Genomic DNA, 27,011 nt, shown 5'->3' on the forward strand with positions numbered 1-27,011 from the left:
TATATTAGCTTGTTTTCTCATGCTTAGAGAATTAAGGGTATAAAAAGTTGCATCTGTTCTGTTTCACCCCTCCAGTGTTTTTATGACCCCGATTACAATGTGTTGTTGTGTAGCACCTTACTATGTAATAAATAGCACGAGCGTCTGAGGCGTAAAAGTTATATACCCACAAGGCTGGGGGATCAGGATAGATCCATAACGCGCTAATAAAACCTCAACACAGCTCAACTTAGTCAATTAGTTAACAATTAAGTCATAGAAACATACGTCGAAAACAAGTACGCAATAGAAATACGTTTTTACCGCGCATTTATCTAAGTTTCTTGACCACTTAGTTGTCCTCACTAAGTCTAATTTTAATCGACCTCTCGCAAAATCTCACTTTTGACACTTTGTCAAGTGTTGACGAAAAGCGCCTAACTTTTTACCTCTTTGATTCTATAATTACGGTAGAATATAAACCATAGTCCCCTTCGTGTCTTCTGGAGTCAGACATGACTTCCAAAAAGAAATATTTAATATTTGAAAGACTTTATTCAGAAAGACTGAAATACTCTTTTCTGATTGGATAAAAATGATATATTATTTTATCCTCCTTTCCCTCTATGTGTTTACCCATCTACCCTCTCTCAGCAGAAGAGAAAGTTATTTAGTCAGTACCAGTTACCATCCTGATATAATAATAAAGTATATTTCTCTCTCTCTACTCCGCTCTTGTTTTGTATTGAGATAAACGTTAGACCGTAGCATTGGGGCCCGTGCACTGTCTACTGAAGCTCAGATAGAAGAGTAACAGACTAGAGGAATAGAACTTTAGTTAGTCAGGTAAGCCTTAAGATTAACTATCATTCTTGAGACAACCATAAGACAGTTCAGGAAATATCCTAATAAAGGTAAGCCTTAGAACACGTCTTATCTGGTGCGACCAGTGCTGAACTAAATTGGGTAAACAATTATAATTTTTGAGGGATATAACAAAAACTATTGTTAGAAAAACATAACGGATAAAAATTTCAAAGAATAACAAATGGCTTCCAAGTTTGATATACAACAAAACCATAATAACGAATTAACACCTTTTACTATCGCAAATGATTGTCCACAAGAAAATACAGAATTAATTTACAGAATAATCCTAAATTTGAAGAGAAACCTCTTCAAAGAGACAGATCACATACAACAAATAAAAATTAACCGCAACCATTTGACACACTATCTACCAGTAATACTACTGAATAGAGATAGATACAACAGAAATTATACATTCGTATTAACAAATGAAAATAACAACAGAAGAACATATTTTAATTTCCAAAATGAAACAACACTATCGGAAATGTTAAACATATTTTTAAAAAGACATGAAGAATCACAGGATAGAACAAAACTAACAGCAATAACATCCACAACATACAACATAATAAGAAACACGAGTGGATATCTCAATGAAAGTCGTCAACAGGTACAATCTGTGAATGACAGATTAAGATGTGATATCAAAAATTATAATAATTGGCTAACAAAAATAATAGAATTAAAACCAGAAATAAATACAGCTTCAATAGATATTATAAAAATAGTATCTGAATTCACTTTCCTCTTTTGGTTAGATAATTTTGAACATATAAACGAAAAACGAATACAGTTCGGAGAAACATATACTGACGAAATAGAATATCTATGTGATGAACTCAAAAATATTTGGGATAAAGAATATAGTTCAGAACATTTTGAAAGCACTTTACAGATGAGTTCAGATAGTATTAATTTCATTGAAGGAATAGAAAATTATGTGAAAATACTAGACCAAGGACAATCAGGATCATCATCATTTAATATAACAAAAAGTTCAACATCAACGTCAACACCAAAAGATATACAGCTGAGCAATTCTCAAGTAAAACAAAAATCAACAATAAAGCCAGATAAACTATTAACATCAAATTTATTCGGAAACAACAATAATACAATAGAAGATGTAGAAAATTCTGATTCAGATGAAAGAGAAATTAGATTTGACAATCAATTCCCACCATCGATAAACCAAAACAGACGAAAATATCAAAACAAGGACGAAATTAATAGCAACAAAATGTACATCAACTCGGTAAATAACAAATATAGTAACCAAGAACAAAATTGGGAACAACAACAATATAATTATGAAAACTTAAAAAACGAAATTACACAAACAGTAACAACACATACTAATAAATTAATAAATAACCTAGAAGAAAAATATCATAGAATGAGCCAAAACATGGAAAAAAGACAAGAAGAAGCACTAGAAATGGTACTTAACAAATTGGATAGAACTCTTAACAACTTACAAGAACAAAATAACTATAGAATGGAATACGAATATCCGTTCCACAACAGAAATCAAGAAAATCCTTTGCATAACAGAAATCAAGAACATCCTTTTAATAACAGAAACCATGAACATACAACAAATGAAAACATACAAAATACTGACAGACATAGTAATCAACAACAAAGAAATCAAAATAGAAGAACAAATTCAATCACAACAGAAGAAAGGGAAACAACAGTAGTAGAACCACCTCTACCATTTTATAAACAACTAACATCAATGAGCATAAACGAAGACCCTCAAATTGAACAAAACATTAGCAGTGGTTCAGTACCAACAACAATAAGACCATTCGATGGAACAGATCCAGCATATACTGTTGAAGAATATTTAAATAGCATTGTTGCTGCTATGATATTCAGCAGTGGCATTGAACCGGTAAATAAACCAGGACATCACCAATGGAAAGTAAAAAGAGCAGCATTAATACTACATACCTTACAAGGACCTGCACAAAAATGGTATTCGACACTTCCAAGTGAAACAAAATTAGATTGGGAAACATTTTGTAAAGAATTCTCAGATATGTTCGATTCGGAAAAATCAAAACAACAAGCAAAAATCATATTACAGCAATTACAAAAACATACAAACGAATCACTAAGATCATTAGCATTAGGAATAGAAACACTTGTCAAAACTGCTTATTCTCTATACACAGAGGACTACAGAAATAGTGTTATGAACCAAACGTTCATAAGATGTTTAGATAACGAATTAAAAAACGCAGCATTAAAGAAACATGCAAACCACAAACAAACTCCACGAGAACCAGAAATGCCATTCAAAACATTAGTAGAGAAAATAGATCAAATGGATCTAACAAGAACAATAACTAATAATCACAAAAGATTATATGAAGTAAATCAGACAACAACAAATATTAATGAAGATCTAAAACAAATGAATATAGCCTGTAATAATATAAATGAACTTAACCAAAACGATTTAGAACAATTCGAAGGAACAATATGCAATGTTCTAAACGGAATTAACAATACATATGACAAAAAGAATTTTAAAGGGAGACCAAAGTTTGCACTGTTTTGTAGCTATTGTAGCTCACATGGACACACAAAGGGAAGATGTTTCAAAAGACCACGTCGAGATAGTGTTACAAGACCGAAAGAAAGATCATTTTACAGTCACATGAGAAATAATCAAAACTTACCAAATAGAAGAATTGATTCAAATAATGTCAATGGTAGACAATTACCACCGACATCACCAATATATAACAACTCCAGAAGTCGGACACCATACAGATCACATTCAAGAAACAACTACTATAATAGAAATTCCAGAGATAGTAGAAACACTCAAGGATATCAAAGATCAAATAATTATAATAACAGAAGTACAAGTTATAACAGAAATAACTACAATAGAAATAGAAGCAACAGTTATCATAGAAGCAACAGCTATAACAAAAATAATCATAATAATAACAGATCAAATTCAAGATACAATGACAGAAATTATTCAAGACAACAATCACCTTATAATAGTAACAGAAATAATACTAACAATAACCGACAAAGATACAACAGTAGAGATTCAAATAGAAACGATAATTATAGACAACGTTCTAATAGTAACAATAGAAATCATTCAAATAACAATAGCAGAGATAATAGAGGATTCTCATCCCAACGAGAACAAAATAACAGACATTATTCAAAAGAACGGAGAAATGATGGAAACAACAATAGCAAAAACAGAGTAAATAGCGTAGAATTAGAAAAACCAGATAACGATCCACCAGGAATCGACGAATATGAGTACACATCAGAGTCCTCAGACGAAGATCAAGAAATACTGGACAAATTTTACAATGCCAATGAAGATACATGCAATACTGTAATAAATACATTAGAAAGCAACCCAACATGGATATTACCAATGTATCAATATCAGAAACTTGAGCAGGACTTTACAAAACAAAAACCAATATTAGAAATAGATTTTCTATTAGATTCAGGAGCAACATTAAACTTACTAAATGAAGATACATGGAATGAAATCAAATACAATAACCCAGAAATGATCTTGGACAAAGCAAACAAAACACTAACAGCTGCAAATAATACAAAAATAGATACATTTGGAACAGTAACAATGAATTTAACACCAGACAGAATCTCTAACAGTAGAAACAAACCACAAAACAATTTTCGCATTCACTTCTACGTAACACAATGCAATCATAATATACTGGGTACACCATTCTTCAAAGAATATATCGAAACGATAAATGTTAACACCAACAAACTGACACTAAATACAAATACGAATCTAGACAACGATATTATCTTCTACATGAATAGTACTAAAGGTTATCCTTACTACTCTCGATTATACACAATCATTAATAGAGAAACAATCTATATAGAACCAAATCAACAGAAAAGCATAACATTTCCAATACCAATATTTAAACAAATGAAACACTCAAATGATAAAACGATACAGAAATCGAAATTCCATTTCGAACCAATAAATAAATATCATAAAGTGTCATTTACAGATATAAAGAATTTTTCCACAGACGAAGAATACTTTATGGATATACTATTGATCAACAAAAATAAACATCGAATGACAATATATACAGGACTCATTGGTTTCATGAACAGAAATATCAGCTTCAAAAAACAAGATAACGAACTTTATCAAACAAGCTCTATCGACTTATTCCAAGCATTATACCATCTGACATACGAAAATGAAAACGATATCGAGGAAATATTAAACATACAAGAAAACGAAACTATTGAACAAGTCGCAACATTTGAAAGAAAACCAAACTTCAAATGCAAATTTAATATCAACAAATATTCAGAACATGAAAAAGAATTCATAACAATGTTTGATTTTCAACATTCACACTTAACACAAGAAGAATTTGAAAAAGTAGTAAAAATCATATTAGACTATAGACAAGTCTATGCAACAACAAAATTTGACGTAGGAAAAACGAAAGTAAAATTGAATTTACCAATAAAAAAAAGATGCAATATTCAAAAAACAAAGAATAAGCAAAGTACCTATACATCTTCGAGAACGAATACAAAAACTATTAGATGTTCTTAAAAAATACGACATAATTGCACCCGTAAATAAAGAACAACTATCAACAGGAAATACATTCACAAACCCGGTAATAATATTACGAAAAGGAGAATCTTTAAAGATTGTCCTAGATGCAAGATATTTGAACAACATGATAGATGAATCAAAGTGTAACTGGCCAATTGAACCAGTTGATGTAGCATTAACAAGAATAAACGGAACAATATTCACAACAGCAGACCTTAATAGCGCATATAACCAAATACCATTAGACGAAGAATCGATGAGATATACACATTTCACAATTGGAAACGAACAATATTGTTTTAAAAGATTATTCTACGGAATATCAATCGGACCAGCAGCATTCGCTTCAATTTTAACACATTTCCTTTACCCTTTAATTAGAAAAGGAACAGTCATCACATATGTGGATGATATTTTTATTCAAACAAACTCTTACGAACAAATGTTCGAGACACTAATCGTATATCACAAAGTACTGCTTAAAGAGAATTTAAAAGCAGCACCTGATAAAACATACTTCATGTTAAAGAAAGTAAAATTCTTAGGTCATATTATCGAAGATAAAAAAGTAAAACCACTTACATCACGAATTGATGGATTCCAAAAACTGGAACCTCCAACAAGTATGAAAGCGTTACAACGATACCTCGGAACAATAAATTTTTTAGCCAAATATGTCTATGGAATGCAACCAATATTACAACCACTATACAATCTATTACACAAAGAAAATGATTTCAAATGGACTAAGGAACATCAAAAAATATTTGAACAAATGAAAAATACAATAACACATAACCTAGAATTGACAATACCAGATACAAAAAAACCATTTTATATTATAACAGATGCGTCCAACACAGGCATTGGAGCAGCATTACTGCAACAACATCCAACTGAAAAGAAAATGCGATTAATATCAGCAAATTCTCGACTTTTCACACCGATTGAAATGAGATTATCTACACTAATTAGAGAATGTTCAGCGATTATTTTCGCACTCACAGAATACGAATTCTTATTAACAGGTTCAAATCACCCAATTATTTTATTTACAGATCACAAGCCAATCATTTACCTTTTTACACAAAAGAATAAACCAAACCATAGAGTTTATAGATTCCAGTTAATACTAATGAAATTTCCCAACTTACATATTATATGGACTGAAGGAAAAAACCTAGCTTTACCAGACCTCCTTAGTAGAACAATAGATGAAGAGCATTTCACTAAAACACGTGATATTACAGTGGAAATACCAGAAAACATAAAATTCTTCTTCGCAAAGACACCATTTGCAAATCACCTAGAATGCAAATACAGCATATGTAATAATACGAATAACGATAATAAAGACACGACACATTATCCAGTTCTAGCTAATATACATAACAATTACTTTGAAATTAACATCGATAAAAACGAATATCACCCGATATCATATGAAAAATATAATACAGAAACAAAAACAAATTTAGTACCGAAATACAAACCAAAAACAAAAAATTGGCAATCGCCAATTATCGAAAAGGATGACTTAATCATAGAAAAGAATCAAAAAGGACCATACAAAGTTCATCATGACGATGACTACCTTAGACTCATCAACAATGTGAAACAAGAACAAAACTTTGATCATACAAAAATAACAGATATTTTCTATGATGAAAAAACAAAAGTAACAGAAGAATTGATTAAGGAAACACAAATAATAGACCCAATACTTCATAAAGTTAAAATGTGGAAGAAAAATAACAACAAACCACATTCAGTAACAATGGACATACGTGGAAATAAAGGACTATTCGCGTATTACAGAAAGTTTAAATCAATTACTATTGACGAAAAAACTAACATAATGAAAATGATTATCCGAATAAAAAAACAAACAATACAAAGAATCTGTTTGCCACTAACATTACTATTATGTGTTTTTTACGAAAACCATTGCGTAGACACAGTTGGTCACACGGGACTTGAAAAAACAAAAAGAAACATAATGGAAAAATATTATTTCCCAAACTTAACAACCTGGATCAAGATACTGATCGCAGATTGCATACAATGTCAAACAAACAAAGTTTTCGCTAACACAAAAACGAAAAGTAAGCAAGAACAATTAGCACCTACAAAAACATACTTTAACGAAATGATTATGATAGACACAAAAGGTCCAATACATCCTACATCTGAAGGAAATAATTTTATCTTTGTGATCGTAGACGCATTCTCACATTACGTAACAATAATGTGTGCGCCTCAGAACAATTCACACTATGCAGTTACAGCATTATTTGAACATTGGTTTATGAAATTCGGACTACCCGAAGAAATTCGTTCCGATAACGGATCGGAATATATAAATACAGAATTAACGCACCTTTGTAATTACTTTGAAATCAAATTTAAACCAAGCACAACATACGCACCTTGGACAAACGGATTAGTGGAAGGAACTAATAGAATAATTGGACAATTTATCAGAACATTACTCAACGAAAAGTACCAAAACTGGTCTAGAAAAGCAAAATTCTTTCCGTATGCATATAATACCCAATACCAGACAAGATTAGGCATGTCACCTTATGAAGTTGTTTTCAATCAAAAACCAAGAAAACCAACAAAGATTAAACTTGGAACAACTACAGACGAGATGGGAAACTGTAACCCAACAAGAACAAGCGCATGCAAAACACAACCAGCACATACTCACTTAGATAAACAATTCAGTCACCCCAAAATAGCAAAACTACAAAACGGAACATTTGCAAAATGGTTTCTCGATAAAGAGAAACATTATAACGACACTTATCAAACCATAACAAAAATATTGAAAAACAGAAAAAGGCTAACGGATGAATTAAATGTAAGATTTAGAACAGCTAAACCACTTGACAAAAACACCTTTGTATTAGTAACAAACCAACAACAGATTGACGGAGTATCAAAGAAACTATTACCCTTAAAAACAGGACCATACTTAATTGTTGATAAACCTACAGAAACAACATACATATTGAAAGATAACAATAAAGAGCACATCACAATACACAGAAACCATATTGTACCATATTATCCGAAAGAAAAACATATTAAATTAGAACTACAAAATTATTTATTAACAAAAGAAATTCCAACTCTAAAACAACCAAATATACAAACAAAATCTAAACAATATACACCACCTGATGGGATCACACAATCTCATAATTACAATCTTCGAAAGAGGAAAATAACAATTCCCCAACAGTGTCAGTAAAGTTTTAACATAAATAATAATAATAATACTAATAATAATAATAATAGTAATAGTAATAACAACATTAAAACACAACCCCCATTTATACTATACAGTTAGTTACTCTTGAATAAACATGTAACAAACAGCTATCTTATAGCGAACTCAATATAAATTATTCATTTCATCCAATGTAAAAATATCCAACATTTTCAACTCATGTTCAATGTGTTCAGTATTTATACTCAGCCTATAAATATGTTCAGTATTTATACATGTGATCAGTATTTATACAAGACACACATTCCCCCACCTAACCCGAACCAAATGTGTGTCATACCCCCCCCCCCCCACACAAATCAAAAGATAAAAAGGAACATATAAATTAGAAATACACAAGCAATATGAATAATAAACAGAACAGAATAATAAATTAGAGAACAGATATATAAAGAACATTACTAAAAGGTGCATTAATCAACCTAACCTCTAACCCAGAAAAACCTCATAATATTAACTAAACATAATCCTTACATCTCAACCGACGTAAGAAACATAATTATAATTTTAACAAATGTTATATTACCTACCGTTCACACCTTTTAGTAACATGGGAAAGATTTCTAAACACAAAAAGGGATAAAAATATAAAACAGTTAAAGAAATACATCTCGGTTTGTTAACCTTCCAGAACACACACGATCACTGAATACACCTCTGTACTGATGAAAGTACAAAACCGAAGAGTCTGTACTAACTGACAACAGCATACACCTCCATCATCTTAATCCACATCCATAATGGCCATCATCCATATCCATCATCAGAACAGTAAACAAAGAACAAATAATCAAATACACAAATAAATAAATGAAAATATCCGAAATGGATATACTAAAACAAATGGGTATTGATAGTAGCCCATGAAACCCCACTGAAGATTAACACACAGGGTAAATTCTCATATAAACAAGAAAGCAAAAACAAAATCCAAATAACAAACGGTTTCTTATTATTATTATTATTTTTTTATGTTCACAAGCTTAAAACTGGAATAGACGTTATGAGATAGTTGATATTAACAGTAAACAAAGCAAACAAAAAGTCAATAAATCAAAATAACAAATAATCAAACTATTAATAAATGATCTTGACCACAGAGGATCATGAACATATCCACCTCGCGGAATGGAATAGATATTTTGAGATTGTTAACAATCTTAATAACGTATCCCATTAAAGGATTACAGAAAGAGAAAAGGATATTAGCAATGACTAATCACAGAGGAAAATAATGAAAATAAGGAAACAGAACTAATTAAAATAACGATACAAAATACAATTAATATACACCGTAGCATTATGACAAGTGTAAACGAAAAAAGCGGAAGTTACAAAATAATGAGTGCAAAGTAACAAGAGTAAACATGCGGAATAACTCCATTAATGTGTCGGTTAGACGAATAAGCGAATAAACCGAATAAGTACGTAACAACTTTCAGCAACAACATTCAACAATAACAATTTCCAGCTATAACGAATAATTTCGTCCATAGGAAATAGTAACGAGAATACAGAATCTGTTACCACCCCATCATTTCATAATTCCCTGCATCATAAACACCAGAGATCAGATCTAAAACATAAACAAACATTTCCATTTCATTACATCCGAACATACCTATGTATATTAACCACATAAAACACATGATACATTTAAACACTTCGGCTAAGATATCTTCGATAATATGAACGTTCTACACACTTTTGCAAACCAATTTGCAAAAATTTTACATACGTCAGTAACTAACACGTCATACACCCAATTAGTGCAAAAACGGACGTTATTCATCTCAATAGTGAGAATACGGACGTTATTTTACGGACGTCAATAACTAAAATGCCATAGACATCATTAGTAAAGACGCCATCTTCAGTATTAACAAAGAAGCGGACGTCATATACATCATTACTATACCTCATTAGTAACTCAAACTAAAACTACCTCGTTAGTAACTCAAACTAAAACTACCTCATTAGTAACTCAAACTATAACTAAAACTAATTACAGGGAAAAACTTCCCAAATTGACAACATCTCAAACAACAAACGTCAGAGACAAACGGTCTCTATGCAGACGCAATTAGTAACAAAACATAAATGTTAAACCAATTAGCACTTACACCAAACACAATGGTGATTAACAAGACAGGTCTTACAAAGATCATTAGTAGAAGAAATAAACAACTCAACTACGTCAATACTTCGTTCATGTCAATAATTAAGATCTGCAGAATTGCACCATCTGCAGAGTTGCACCATCAAAGACATACAACAGACATCCCATATGGCTAATTAGACCATTTGTACCAAATTGATTGGTAAGAACTAGCACCACTAATCATCATCTGCCGGCGCCACTAACCACCACTAATTAACAATAACTAACCATCAATATCGCGCCACTAACGATCTCAATGATCATAGGGATATACTTCAAAACAAAAGACACAGTATAATTGGCATACAAACAGCAGACTAGCATTATTGGAACCATATAACTGGCACCAAGAAAGAATTAACATACCACACTAAAAGTATACCATCTAACCATCAAACAAATGTCAACATACCAATTATAAGGAAAACAAAAACCTCGAGAACAAAGAGTATCAGAACGATCAGAGAAAAGCCCAATTCATCAAACGAGGAAACTAACACCATAATTGGACCCAAGAATTATTAAAATTGACAACTTAAAATCCAAAAAATGAAAAACGGAAGATATGAAAATGTCACAAACATTATAGAGAGACCTCGAAAAGAAAGCAAAAATCACAATTCTGATTTTACCTCGTACAAATCACAACTGCTAAACTTGCTTAAAAAATCTGAAAAATTTGCGAAAAAACTCAGCTAAGCTGAAAATTCTCACAAATACAAACTTTAGTCTTAAGACTAAAAATATTCTATCTTAAAAGAGAAATTCAAATTCCTCAATATCTAATATCTAAACAAATTTTGAATCACTTGATAAACTTCTTTCATAACTTTTCCATACTTGTCGCAAGTCTTTCACTTATCCTTTTCATTTCAATAATTCAACAACATCAGGTAAGCTGAATCCTTTCAAATATTCATTAAACTATCTGAACTTTTCTACCAAAGACTAATCCATCACTACAATCACCACAGTGATGAAGAACCACCAATGATAAAAGTGTCAGAGTTTTTAAACTTTTTGAATACCAAACAGTTTTGTATAAAAATACAAGTTCAAAGAGAAAATTTTGCACGATTAGATTATTGTTTTGGAAATCACATTCATTTTGATAACGATAGTATAAGAACAACTCTTTGTCAATTCTCGGATAAAGATTGTTTATTTATTATTGAAGGAAAAACAGAAAGCGGACAAGAAGTAAAACTATTCTGGGGAGAAAAACATTTTGAAGTATTGAAACAAATAACCATTTGTAACGAAACAATCACAGAGTATAACTTACTGAAACAACAGATCCAAACAGACCAATGTATTGACCTTAACAAATTAAAAACAGTTTTTATAGTTGTGTGTAAAAAAGACGCTATAACACTCATAGACGATAAAAGCACGTCTTAAAAACAAAACCAAAGAGAAAAATATATTGCTACACAAACTTTCAGATATGATACCAGTAATCGTCATAGTAATCTAAAGATAAATACAGTATAGTAATATCTGTAGTGCGGCACGGTTAAGTGTCAGTTACAATTGAGCAAATAACTGTCACTTCTCAGTGCAGCATTACACCTCACACTTACATAATTAATAACAAAGTTACACATTTTATCAGTTTCAAAAATAGATTTCAACGAATCTCTAGTCACAATCTACTTTATATTATCTAAAGTAATATTCTTCCTAACAATACTTTTAGTACCTTGCATTGTAGTAGTATCGGCATATTTAGCTATTGTAACAATAAGCGAAGTTTTACGCAACCGACGAGTGGTATATGCAAGCCCACCAGTCCAATAAACCGATGCATGAAACCCACCCCGATATTTATCACATATGTAAAACAAACATAGATATTGTCGAATTAGAAATATTTAAATTTATAAAAATTGCAATTATAATATACTTCTTCGTACGTACGTGCTTAGGACTAATAGAATATTTCGTAAACCCATAAAAATTGATACCAACCCAGACATTGAAGAATCGATATATCATACATTACATACACAAAAGTTCGACCTCCAAATTGGATTTCCCGAAACAGCCCCATTACACGGTAACATTGTCATATATCAACTCAATATTAGACTAACGACTAACGAAATTTGGATTACAAACCTAGGAGCTCAAACACACACACCAGAACAAGCATTAATACCAGTAGTTATACTAGCTCCACCGTACATACCACATCCACCACCTGGACCAGGCTCTGGAGCCTGAAATTATTTAAAAGACAGCAAAAATTGCTTCATCAAATAATAATAATAATAGTAACAATCACTCAGAAAGACCACATCACAACGAAGTAACAGATTTAACAAATATACCCACATCACCAGAAATAGAAGAAACAAACCCCGAAAACGAAAACCCATATACAGTACGACGAGCAAGAACAGATACACGACATCTACTAAGAGGTAGACGTAGAGCATCATTATCATTTCCTACACAAGACTCTACATTAGTATCATATGGATCAACTGATATAGAATCAAATGTAATAAGACCTTTAGAAGCAGAACAAATAGAAACACCAAGTCGAATAGGTACACCAACATTATCAAACTTTAGTATCGCGTCACCCAGCCAGTCAAGCGTACATACTATACCAACACCCACATCATCAGAACTTCGAGCTAACCCATTTTTACCGCCAACAACACAACAAAGACAAGATTTCAATTTTGTACAAGAACACTTTCGTGTACAACCAATACAATCACCGAATAGCTCACTTTGGTCAGCAACATCACCACAACAATCAGCAAGTACAAGTTCAACACCACGAAGAACACCAAGAACATCATCATTAACAAATACATCTATCAGCGTACCACGAATAGAAATAGCAAATTCTCTACAACCACCGCAACATAGAGCATTGTCACCAACTTCATTTATACCAGAAATAAGATTATCATCTACACACCCTGGAAGAACTAGAGCAACACCCGTACTAAACCCAAACCCACCTACTTTAAGTAGAACTAATGATCATACATATCTCTTCCCGTTAGATCATAAAACCTGGAATCCACCTCCACCACTATACGGACCAACTAATCTTGGAGATACTCTCACAAATTGGTCAAGAAGTAGACTTACAAATACCTTAAACTTAACACATCGCCAACGAAATTCAGCACTTGAAGTTCTAGCAACACCATCTCTAGAACTAAAACTCAATACTACAATAAAATACGACACCATATACAACCACCCATTTCACGCTACCACACCATCTATTGTAACAACAACGATACCAGCACCATTTGTCTGCATTGACTTCATCTACAAATTCGATCGATACACAAAACAAACTTTAGGATTTGCAACATTCTATAATCCACACACAGGACTGTCATACACATGCCGCTTCAATTAAAATCTATAATACTAATATTATTACTAATAACATTATTTATCTATATGAAAATAGACACTGAAATAAGATCAAGATATAAAACAAAACAAAATATTAGAGAACAAATTAAAGAACACGTACAAGAACGTATGGAAAAACATATGGAAAGCTTACAAAAGAAAAACAGAATAAGAACAAATAACATAAATGTAACTGATCAAGATAACTTTAACAAGTTAATGGATCATGTATCTAATAATATAACGAAATTTGAAACGGAAATAGATGAACTACCATCAAAGTACACATCACTAGACTTAAAGGAATTCACGAATAGTACAGATTACGAACAAATGTGGGAAATAGCCATAGATAAATGGACACGAAATTGGAATTTCTACAGAGAACAAATAACAGACAGTATTTTGGAAAAACTCCAACTAAATAATAAAAGAACCAAACGACAGACAAAAGAAGATTACGTTGAATTAAAAGGACAAAACATTAATGGATCATCAGTCGGACCTCAGGACATTTTTATCGAACATTACGACTGTGACGCAGAAGAAATAACAAACGTAAAATACTACGAACTGAACAAAATCAGCACATGTAAATTTAAACCATTAGATTTGGAAATGACTAAAACGGAAGTTCAATTATTATCAAAGGCACAAGCTGTAGAAATTAAAGCTTATGCTGTTACGGGAACGATCAAAGAAAAAGTAGAATGGTGTTCACAACACACTAATTACATTAGAGCAAACAGACCAAGCTATTACGTATCAGATGCACGAAGAACAAAAATCTTAGACCCAGACGAAGTTCGTAACGAACTCGCCAGAATTAACGTTCTTAAAAATACAAAATACAGGCCAACAAGGCATAACATATCATTCAATTACTTATCAAACCCACCATTACAAAAGAGACTAGAAAACGTACAAGGAAATATACAATTCAGAATAGACACCCCTATGGTACCACCGTATGGAAGATTGGTATATGATTATACTAACCCAATGTGGGTACCGAATGAAATCAAAAATGCACAATCAAACTGCCTATCAGGCGTCAAAAAACAAAATAGAATTGATATTTTAGACTGGACTCTAGAGATAAAAGAAGTCTCGTTAATACTAAATCTTGATACAAAAGACATATCATATATGGGAACAAAACTACCATGTGATCTCCACAAGGGAGAATGTTTACCAACACCATTTACAAAAGCAACAATCATTTGGGAACCCCAAACACATTGCCAACTATTCGAACTTATTAGGTTTGATGCATATATGGTTAAGTATCAGGAACGATATTGGATAGAAACAAACGCGGAATGGTCATCAGTACAAAAACCAGTTGTGGAACAAAAAGTAAAATTTAATGATACATCCTCAATAGCAACAAGATTTGAAATCTACCCATTGGTTGAACGAGAATGTGGATCACCACAACCATTACATAAGACAGAATACGATGATATCTATATAATATACGAATATGGTTTTGATATGCATACAGGACTTAAAGTAACAAGGAAAGAAGACAAGTTTGAAGAAGAAAAATTTATAAAAATAAAACCACAACAAATTATGGCAAATGCATACACAAGATATGAAGACGAAGAACATCAACACTATTACTATGGTTTTGTAAACGAGAACACACACTTACAAATGAAAATGGATCTCTATATGAGCAATATATATTCACGCATTAGTCTACAGGCAATAGAATTCTATTCACAGATATGCGAACAAACTCGCAATATTCGACAATTGACACTAACACAAGTACAAAAGAATACACCATTATTAGGATACATCCTTACAGGAGATAGATCCATATTTGTGAAACAAGAAGGAGTCAATGTGATGAAAATGTACAAATGCGCAAAGAAATCATCACCACTATACGTACCACAAACACGTGAATGTTACGACAAAATACCTATACTATACAAAAATAGAGTACAATACGTACACCAACTAACACGACAAACATACCTATGGGCGAAAACAGTTCCATGTTCACATAGTAATTTCGATCAACTGATCTCAATAGATACAGAAGGAACAGTACGATATAGATTGACACCATATCCAATAAAAGTAGAAACAATACTAGAAACAATATCTCCGGAAGAAATAGTACTTGATAATATGTTCAGCAAAGCAAGTCTCATTGAAAGTGGAATCTTCAGCAAAGAACAATTAATACAAGAACGAAAAAGAGATTTACTACACGAATATATGAGAGATCGCGAAAAACCGCTTCAAGAAGCACAATCTGCTAACGCGCAAAAACTACTCGAATTAGAACAATTAGGATTATTACAAACATACAAAAATTATGAACATTCACTTAAATGGTTAAAAGACTTAAACATAAACGGATATAACTTTCAGATTGATCAACCAAGTGTAAATTGGAAAGAAATTTTCGATGCAGCATGGCTGAAAGATCAAATACTATCTATCTTTGGTTGGCCATGGTACATACTTGAAAAAATGGCTATCATCTATGCGATGATGAGCATGATATTATTTGTAACAAACCTAATTATAAAATTCTACAACGCTTTTGCAATACATAAAGCGATTGGAAAACAAGCAAGTATAACAAAAATATTATTAACAGGAATTTTTGGAATATTCTCACAAACACTAACCCAACTAGTTGCACAAATACAGGAAGATGATTACGACAATAATAATGATAATAGTAATGATGATAACAATTCACATTACAATAAAGGACATAATACTTCACGAATACACATTCAACACTTCAGGCGACATTCAACAGAAATACCAACATTAACTCGTAGAGATAAACCGATAGAACATTATGTAGATACGAACTACAAACACTATAACACTACTATACGCAGGACAGAACATGGTTTACAACTACGTACATTGGAGTCACCAACAAAGAAACAAGCACCAGCACTACCAGAGAGAAAACACAAAACAGAACAATTCAAAATGGAAACATTAACAACAATAAATGAAAATAAAACCCAACCACTACCACCAATACCACCACAACTTATAACACCACCTCCAGCGTACCAACGCTTGAGTAGTCTACCACCTGTACCGATCCCAATACCAATTCCAAGCGCACCTAATATAGAACAATCGCACATACAAATTAAACCCTATTCATACGAATCACCTATAACACATCAGACACAGTACGAAACTCCTCAACCATCAAATAATCAACATAATCAACATAAACTAATACCAACTGCCAGACTTCTAGAAATACAGAACCCGCCACCGATAGATTTCAACCAATTAAAACTAGCAAATAACAAAATGCAAAATCGTAGCTACAGCCTAGATATTCTTAAAAATGATCAGCCACATACGAATGAAGTCACATACTATGATACTCATTCGGCTGATACATACGAAATTTAACAACAAACAATTTCATCTAGTAACAACTAACATTATCTAATCACCAGCCATCAATTGCCAAATTTTTTAATATACCACTTTATTTTTAATTTTTAAAAACTTACCCCTTCACAAGAAGATTAAAACAAAAACTAACTATACAAAAACGAGATCACAATGTGTAACAATTTTTATTATAACAAAACATATAATAAATCGATGATATAATTCAGACTAAACTAATCAAATTTGAGTTTTAGCATTCAACTATGGCATCTAACATGGAGTACGACTCGCCATACAAATCAGACTCGCCATTCTCTTACGAAGTGGAAGAAGGAGAGTTGAGTTGTGAGTCAGGCAGATCCAGCCCCGGGACTATTCGGGACTGCGCATCTGACTGTGGAAGACAAACTGAAACAAATATGGTCACAGAGGAAGAAAAGATCAAAACACTCAGAGTTGAATTGAAAAATGAAACACAAATCGTGCAGACACCACAAGAAATAGCCCGAAAGATACAAAACAGATTTGGTAGTAGACGAAACCTACAATCTTTTGATACTGGTAACAATAATATTAACAACATATCGGAACAAGGAACAAACATAGCACCCCATAGCTATCAAAACACAAGACCACGACAAAATTGTAATTATAACGGTAGTGACACATATACGTCACCACCCCTACCAAATTACCCCCCACCAGTACGTCCACCTCCACCATCAGACAACTACATAATTGATCAACCACAAACACAGAACAATGTTAGACAACGTTTATCCGCAAGGACAACAATGCCGACAACTAATAATCTAAGATTTCCGTATGCGGTGACACCCCGCTCTAATAACAGAAAATCGTTCTTTCATCAATCAACGAACGAACAGACCCCGACCGAGACGGTCATGGAAACGATTTGGTTCCAAAACAAGGATCCAAAAAATCTTAGTAACCCTCACGGAATGAACTACAACCCACTCCTCTCGTACCGAAATTGGGCAGATATGCCATTTGATTCTAGATCTTATAACTTCTTTATGGCACCATTACATACACTGAAAGACCGTGTATCGGAATTTTTTCCACCACTCCCGTCGGAAAACACTAATACCGTAAAAAGAAGTACGAAAAATATGGGTAGAGATAAAATACACCAATCTCAATACCCTAAACTAAAACAATTCTACAGTCTCACGGAACGTTTCCTGTACGACTACGACTATGAGTTTCGATTACCAGTAAACTGTAACTTTGATCTTTTAGTGGCAAAAGCCTCTCAAGATCTATCCGCGTACAGCGCCTTTACACAGCAACACCAAATTTTTCAGCTAAGTTTTAACTTCCTCCACCCTACACCAAAAGACGTTCAAAGTAACAATTATAGAGTACACGAGACGAAATTAATTCACAATCTGATATACTATACATTTCTTAGAGACAAACAACATACAGAATCTAAAAGCTACGTCCATATCAATGACCAATTGACATCACCATATTTCCTCAATTACAGCTACAAATTAAAATGGGATTATACTATTGGAACATTGAGAAACTTTGACCCAATTAAGAACTACTACGTGTTCCAGCCAAAAGACGCACCAGAGCGACCGCTCATGGTACCTCTGGAAGCAATCGAACCTTGTGAGGAGTACCATGTATATCACCTCACAGGGAGCGTAACAAATAAAGCAATTACTAACCGCCTAGACTTTAATAACGAACGAAAAATTCCAGATACAGAAAGAGAAATTTGCAATGCCTTACAAGCATCAATAACAGCAACCCCCTTAAAGGAAATCGTCAACTTACTTGGATATTATCTCTCAAAGGACGAATACTTCTTGAAAGAATATAATCACTACTGTGAACGGAGTAATCATCCGAAGCAAACGCAGAAGCTATAGTAACGCTCATTGTAACAAGTAACAATTCAACGTCTCCGTAATTAACGCACAAACTGTAACATCACCAAACCATGTTTGTAATCTTTGCATATGATTGTAAATCTTTATCATTTCTTTATTATTTCAAACAAATTCTTCCAAATATTTAAATCAATTTGTAAATTCATGATCCTGGATCTTACCCCTGACTATGGAACATACCTACCATTTTCCGTTATTTTCAATATCCATTTCTCATACTTTATGTTCATCAGCTTTGAAATAAAAAGTCTAAAACCAAAAACAAGTTTTTATTTTTTTAGACACAAACTCAACCTACTTTATAATGCTGTATATGTAAATATGCAAAGATTTCCCCATAGTTAGTTATATGCAACACACATGCAATTTTGTAAATAAAGCAAATAGGCAAATCAAAATAAAAACAGAACAAACGAAATGTATAAACAATAAGCATGAATAATGTACATCACACTTTAATGTGCATCGCACTTTAATAAATGACTCATAAGCCATGTTCACAACACTGTGAGTAACACAATACTATGGGACATGATAATTTCTCATAGAACAGACCATAAAATATTGAATTCTTTAATACAATTTACAATCTCCCATACACAAGGTACATTACACATTTATTGTTCATGACAAATTCTAAATTTAAAACAGTGTAACAAATACGAAACAGTAAAATTAAAAACAAAAAGAGAACAGAATCTTCGTTCAATTCGAAATTTTCACATGCAATATTAAGACATTATGAACTGAATACATGCAACATATGTAAATGAGATATGTAAACAATGACATATGTAAACATCAAAATATGTTGATTATAGTAACAACTAACAATATGATATCATTGTAACAATTCACATAGAAATAAGTATTCAGATCTCGGGAAACGTTGATCCTTGGATCGTAAGCGCGCAGACAGAGACGTTAATTTAATTTATGCAGTTGAAGAAATAACTGTTGATTGGGACTAGGAAATTGTCATCCGTGTGCATACCCATTGCAAACTACTTTAAGCGAGATCTGTAAGCCTTTACAAAATTCATAAGAGCCTGGCAGCTAAATGTCAAAATTTAACAAAGCGATAAGCAGCATATTTACACTCTTACAGACACGAAAAACGTTTCCTCAGTAACAACTCACAAATGGGCAATCGTAGAAGTATAACAAAACAATTATAAGAACTAATACCATTCAATAACTCATGATTTCAAGCAGGAGCATTTATTAATACATGTTCAACTTCTATAACAACATTACCAATCAGCATGACCGACAAATCACATGTCACTAAAAACAAAAACGTTATTAGCCATTTCGCTGACATAATCTCCTTTATGTCACTCTAAAAACCATAACTAGTTAAATAACAATTAACATATCTAAATATAAGATACATTTAATTTTTCTTTCCAACCGGAAGGGATACTACGTATTAGAACATGTAGTGAATCTAAAAACGATTCTTAACAACTAACAACTAACAAACCAAGCAAACCAGGTAAGTCAGGTAAGTCGACGCCGGACATCAGGACACCTACAACATCAACGACGGGCCTACCCAGAAGGATCTCCGCCCACTGGATAGTGTGGTGGTGGAATAGATACTTTTGTGGTTGTTGATGTTCACTCTTTGCTCTTTGGGTAACCGATGTTTCGGAATCGACTCACAGACGAGCCGGTCTTCAAGCAACACAACCAAAAAGAAAGAAAATCCTTCGGAGAGATTACAGAGAGATTAATAAACTATATTCTACTATATTCGATTGGAAGACTTTCAAAACAACTCTAAACCCCGGAAAGATGGAGTCAGACATGACTTCCAAAAAGAAATATTTAATATTTGAAAGACTTTATTCAGAAAGACTGAAATACTCTTTTCTGATTGGATAAAAATGATATATTATTTTATCCTCCTTTCCCTCTATGTGTTTACCCATCTACCCTCTCTCAGCAGAAGAGAAAGTTATTTAGTCAGTACCAGTTACCATCCTGATATAATAATAAAGTATATTTCTCTCTCTCTCTACTCCGCTCTTGTTTTGTATTGAGATAAACGTTAGACCGTAGCATTGGGGCCCGTGCACTGTCTACTGAAGCTCAGATAGAAGAGTAACAGACTAGAGGAATAGAACTTTAGTTAGTCAGGTAAGCCTTAAGATTAACTATCATTCTTGAGACAACCATAAGACAGTTCAGGAAATATCCTAATAAAGGTAAGCCTTAGAACACGTCTTACTTCTGCCCAGCACTATTTCGTAAACACTGTCGTGTCAGAGCACTAAGTCCTTCGGTCGATTAGGACTTATATTCTAACATACATACTGAACGTCAAAAGGTAAGCAAGCAGCCCGCTAGTGGTCTTGCCTACCTAGTATGCAGTTTCAGAAATTAAATTGCCCGAAATTCCTGGAGATAGCCAGAAGTTGACTTCCATGAATTTGCGCCATCTTTAAACGTGCAAATTTTGCTTTTTAAGCAGGGTTACGTAACTCTGCAGAGGTCACGTTGGACTTCTGGAATGACAACTCGAACCACTTTGCGGTTCTCGATAAACAACAAGTTCTTAGTGACTTCAAGTAGAAACATTAACCGACTATCATCAGAAGAATTGGTCTCGAACGATTGGAGGCTAGAAAAACTTTTATCGTGCAAACACTTCTGGCAAGGGACGGGTTAAGAGTCGATGCCATTCACGACTACGCTATTCGGGCTATGCACTGTCTTCGCTCATAATTAGTTCTCTTTTAGCAACAGACTTTATTTCTTAATGCTCACAATTCAAAACATAAACCAACTAATGTCGGAAGAATTGCTCTCGAACGACAGGCGGGTGGAAGAACATTCGAGGCCACCGTGAATTGGACCACTGACCTCCCGCTCCATAACCAGATGCACTGCCCACTCGGCTAATCGTCCTTTACTTTTGCTTTGCTGCACTCGGTTTTATATTAGCAACAACAATTAGTGAGAACATTAGAGATCACTCAAAAATGAAGAGCAAAAGAGTCAAAAAGACACTTGAGAAGTCAAAGAATGTTCTAGAGGAAAAGTGCAAATTGGTCAAGTGAAAAATTTGCATCGAAAAACACCAACACGTTTACAATAATTGCTATGAACTTCATTCAAGAGCAATTAATCACTCAAAAAGTCAAGCATGAGAATATCACTCGCAAAGTGAAATCGAAAGATTGTTCTAGAAGAAAACGGTCGCGAAAAAAAATAACATAAAAAAGACATACGTGTACAATAACTTCTTCTTCAAATTTTGGTCGAGACCAATTAATCGCGTAACCTATAACAAAAAACTCTGCTATGCACATGGGTTTTACATAACATAACAGAAATTGTAACCTTGTCTAAGTATACGTTAAAACAAGATCTTAGTCGCCCGAAGGACTTACTTCCCTGACACGGGGGGACTAAGATTTTGTTCTAACGTATTTAGAAAACTAAAGGGTACGAAAGTGTTGAACTTCATTTGAAATTGAATTTACGAGTACAATTTTCCAGATTAGTTGAAGTAAAGTTTTCTGCTTACAAATATACATGAGTTTAAATAAACCAAACTAGTTTAAATAAACTTTTGACGGTTTGATTCAAATGTCAAAAGTTAGATTTCTAACAGTCTAATATTGTTGCCCTGTACTTAAGACTTTTACTTCTTTAAGTCTAAGTCCAATCTTTCAAACTAAAACTCTCTGCCTCGAAGTTAAGTGACCAATGAAATCGTACTCTGGGGTCTCTAATACAGTTTACTGGGTGTAGTGACCAACTGATACCAACCTGCCGAAGTCGCATAGTTTGAGGACGCCAGTTTGGGTGTTGAGGAGGAGGTTCTGTGGCTTGATGTCCCTATGGCAGATGTGCTGGGAATGGATACAGTGCAGACTCCTGAACAACTGGTACATGTACAGCTGAAACAAAACTTTTCAATTATTATTTTCATTACTATTACCTTCACAAAATGGGATCACCCTTTTCACTTCGAACGAAAAAAGGCTCATGATTTAAAGGCTGTTACGCGGACTTAACAAAAAAATGGATTTCTTCCATTTAACTCCCCTAGAGGCACAAACAGAAAAATCCGAAAGCTGTTACGAGATCAAATAAAATTCAAAGTAAAATTCCATTCATCTCTACACGTGGTTGCAACACTGCCATAAAAATATCACATAGCAGTATTATTCTCATGAGCATTTGTTCTGAAACAGTAATGATCAAATTCCTCGTGAAAACAAAAACAATTTGCTCAATAACAAATGCTTATTCGTGTTGTTTGTAGTGTGTTGAATTGTTTTTGATAGATAATAAAAGAATCAGCGAGGTCCTTGCTATTATTGAGAGTTAAAATATAATCAGAGTGCTGCTCGGTACAAGTCAACGTACAAAAGACGACTCACTGAGTACATACATGTATCATGTAAATAATCATCTAAGGTGTTCCGCAAGAAAGCATTAAAGTGTGATGGTTGCTTACTTTGATATCAAACAGAGGGATTGTTTTCTTGTTCTTGCTGTAATTGCGTGAGACTCTGTAGACCGTCTCCGGAATGAACTCTAACACGAGGTTGAGGTAAACGTCATCTTTCTGAAACCATTAATTAGCTTGTCTAAAAGTGACGAACAAAATAGTTGACAGATGTTTTTAGAGAACGCTGATTTAAAAAGGGCCTTTCGACGGTTGCTTGGATAGGTTTACAAATATAATAGGGCCAAATTACAGCGGTTAGATAGGTAAATCCGAATGTAACCCAAGATAATAGTAGGACTACATTTGAGGGAAAAACCGACGACGAAGAGATCGAACCGATCGATGTATACGCATCATAAAAGCACATAAGCCCTATTTTAGCATACCGATTGTAACAAATAGCAGCTCAGGAAATCATTTTTCGAGAGGAATATACTTGTTATCAGTTTAATCAATCTAACAGAAAGAATTCAACCCTCATGCGAAGAGCTGCCCTAAGACCATAAAAGATGCACACAAAATATCACGAGAGCATCAAGCGAAATAAGTACGAAGAGCGAATCCGCGAAACCCAACACAGCAGCTTCAATGCACTGGTTTTTGCTTGTTCGGGTGGTGCAGGTCCATCAGCATCGCGCGTTATGAAACAACTCGCAACCAAGATCAGCGAAAAACGCGGAGAGCCGTACGCCGACACTATAAGCTACATCCGAACGAAAATCAGCTTCGCACTTCTGAGGAGCTGTGTTCTCTGCTTGAGGGGATGTCGTGCCCTCAAGCCTCGTGTTCTCAGTGAGACTTCGATTAGCGCCGTCGTGGAGGAGGGAAGGCTGCACTGAGTGTTTGGCTGCTTATCTTTATTCATTTGCTTATTCATTTTTATTTTAATCCTTCCATTCTAGTTCCCTATGTGTGCTATATATATAGGTGCTTTCCTCTCCACTTGTTATTTATTTTTGTGACTGGGCCGTCTTTACACTGTCTGGAGGGGAACAGCTTGGAGTGCAGCATCCGGCTACTAAGTGCTACTCATCATGCCCTATTTTTCGACCTACATCCATCGATGCCGGATGGTGTACACGGCCCTTTATTGTTTGCCTTTAAAATATTTAATATGAAATTGATCTAACAGAAAGAAAAAGCAATGACAAGAATATAACCCTACCTTTTCTCCTTGAGAGTAAAAGAAGTAAAGGAGCTTGACAATGTTGCAGTGATCCAGGACTCTCATGATGGCTAGCTCTCGATTCTAAATATAATTTATTTACAACATCTTATAGGGCCACCTTTTTACGAAATTGAGAAAAAAACTAACTTTGAAGCGTTTGTCCTGAAGGACTTTTTTGATAGCGACATCTCTGTTATCGGATGAAATTAGCGTCGCCTGGTACACGACACCGAATGAACCATTTCCGATAACTCGTGCATCGCTATAAGTTATTTCTTGAGTTGTGTCACCTTCATCCTGACTGCCAGGTGATGCAATAACAGTTGTTCCTCGGCCATCTAGGAATAAACGTAGTTCTTTCCACATTATAACCTACCATGAACTTATAACGCTTCTCATTATGGTATATTAACAGCAATAGGGGGCGCTATAATTGGGAAGACCCCAAAATTAAATTCAACGAAAGAAATTGAATTTCAATAATTTTACGCTGATTCAATTTTTGGATTTTTTGTCTGTTGTCAAACACTACCCTCCCCCTCCCTGTTATGCACTCCCCAGTCACAGAGCGCGCGCCATTACATAGTATTTCATTACTAAGCTCGCGGGGTCAAACTGGACAGCTTTTCAAGGAACAATTCAGGCTACGTCAGACATACCTTTTCGAAAGGGAGCCGAGCTACCAGAAAGACGAGATGGATCACCAGATTGTCCAGTAACTGAACTCTTCGGACGATTGCTCATTTTCGACGGATGAAAGCCTTTGATTATCTCTGCGTCCACATTTCGTATACAGCCACAGATGATTTCTCACAAGTTACCTGAAAATACCACAATTTGATTAAGTTGAATGAGGAAAACAGAGTTTGCAGAATATCAGGAAACAGCAGGCATCGTAGATCTCCTATCTCAAACAAAAACTATCAAAAAAAACAAGATTTTACTTTATGCACCCTATGTCAAATAAGAAATCATTATGCAAAAATTTGGGGTATTTCCATTTTAGAGAACCCAGGGTATGAATTTTTTTATTGCTAAAACTTGGACGCACGTGCGATTAGCAATTAGCACGTGCAAAAGTGGAAAGCTAAGTTTTGCGTCCCTAACTAAGCGGCCCGCTCGCAGTAAGGAAACATAATTTTTGGCGGTGAGGCCAAACCCACTAATACTTTTGACATTTCCCATCAAAACCTGTAACGAAAGCACTTGCCTCGCCTTGGAAACAGAAACGTTTGGCGGAAACGGAAATTGACGAAAATTTCTCCTTTAATAATTTGCAAATCTGTACTCTTACATGCAATTTTAATTAAAGTTTAACCCCCTTCGTACACTTTGGTTCTCTAAATAAGTTAGCACATGAATCTTAGCCCCTCTCAGGCCTTGTGCCCAGTACTCGGGCGCAAGCGCCCTTGTGTCAGGGCACTAAGTCCCTCAGGCCGCTAAGATTCATGTGCTAACATATACTTAGCTCCCTCCCCCTTCCCAGCTTAGTGATCAGATAACCTATAGCCCCGCCCCCCATGGTAATACTACCATAATGAAGGGCCTCTAAGTTCATGGGGGGGGGGGGGCTAAAATGGGAAAGACCCAAAAATTGGAACATGTATATAGAGTGCCTCCAAAATGCACATAAGCTGGGTGCATAAATTGAAAAGATCTTTTTGAATTATTGCTGAGATGTCATAATTTTATCTCTTAAGATTATATCTTATTT

General features: G+C 34.0%; 1 protein-coding gene across 1 annotated transcript in view; it reads right to left on the bottom strand.

Annotated features, from left to right (window-relative positions):
* LOC142342604 (glycogen synthase kinase-3-like) overlaps window positions 1-26,138 on the bottom strand; it is a 42,469-nt gene extending 16,331 nt beyond the window's left edge. The window contains exons 1-5 of the mRNA XM_075393995.1: window positions 25,957-26,138; window positions 25,445-25,635; window positions 25,295-25,378; window positions 24,136-24,246; window positions 23,442-23,572 (exon numbers count right to left, since the gene is read on the bottom strand). Coding sequence (XP_075250110.1) covers window positions 23,442-23,572; window positions 24,136-24,246; window positions 25,295-25,378; window positions 25,445-25,635; window positions 25,957-26,041 — 602 coding nt within the window. The 5' untranslated portion in view covers window positions 26,042-26,138. The remainder of the gene's footprint in view (window positions 1-23,441; window positions 23,573-24,135; window positions 24,247-25,294; window positions 25,379-25,444; window positions 25,636-25,956) is intronic.
* Window positions 26,139-27,011: the final 873 nt, after the last annotated feature.

Source organism: Convolutriloba macropyga, chromosome 7 (assembly GCF_964194025.1).
Source record: "Convolutriloba macropyga chromosome 7, txConMacr16.3, whole genome shotgun sequence".
Lineage (NCBI taxonomy): Eukaryota > Metazoa > Xenacoelomorpha > Acoela > Convolutidae > Convolutriloba > Convolutriloba macropyga.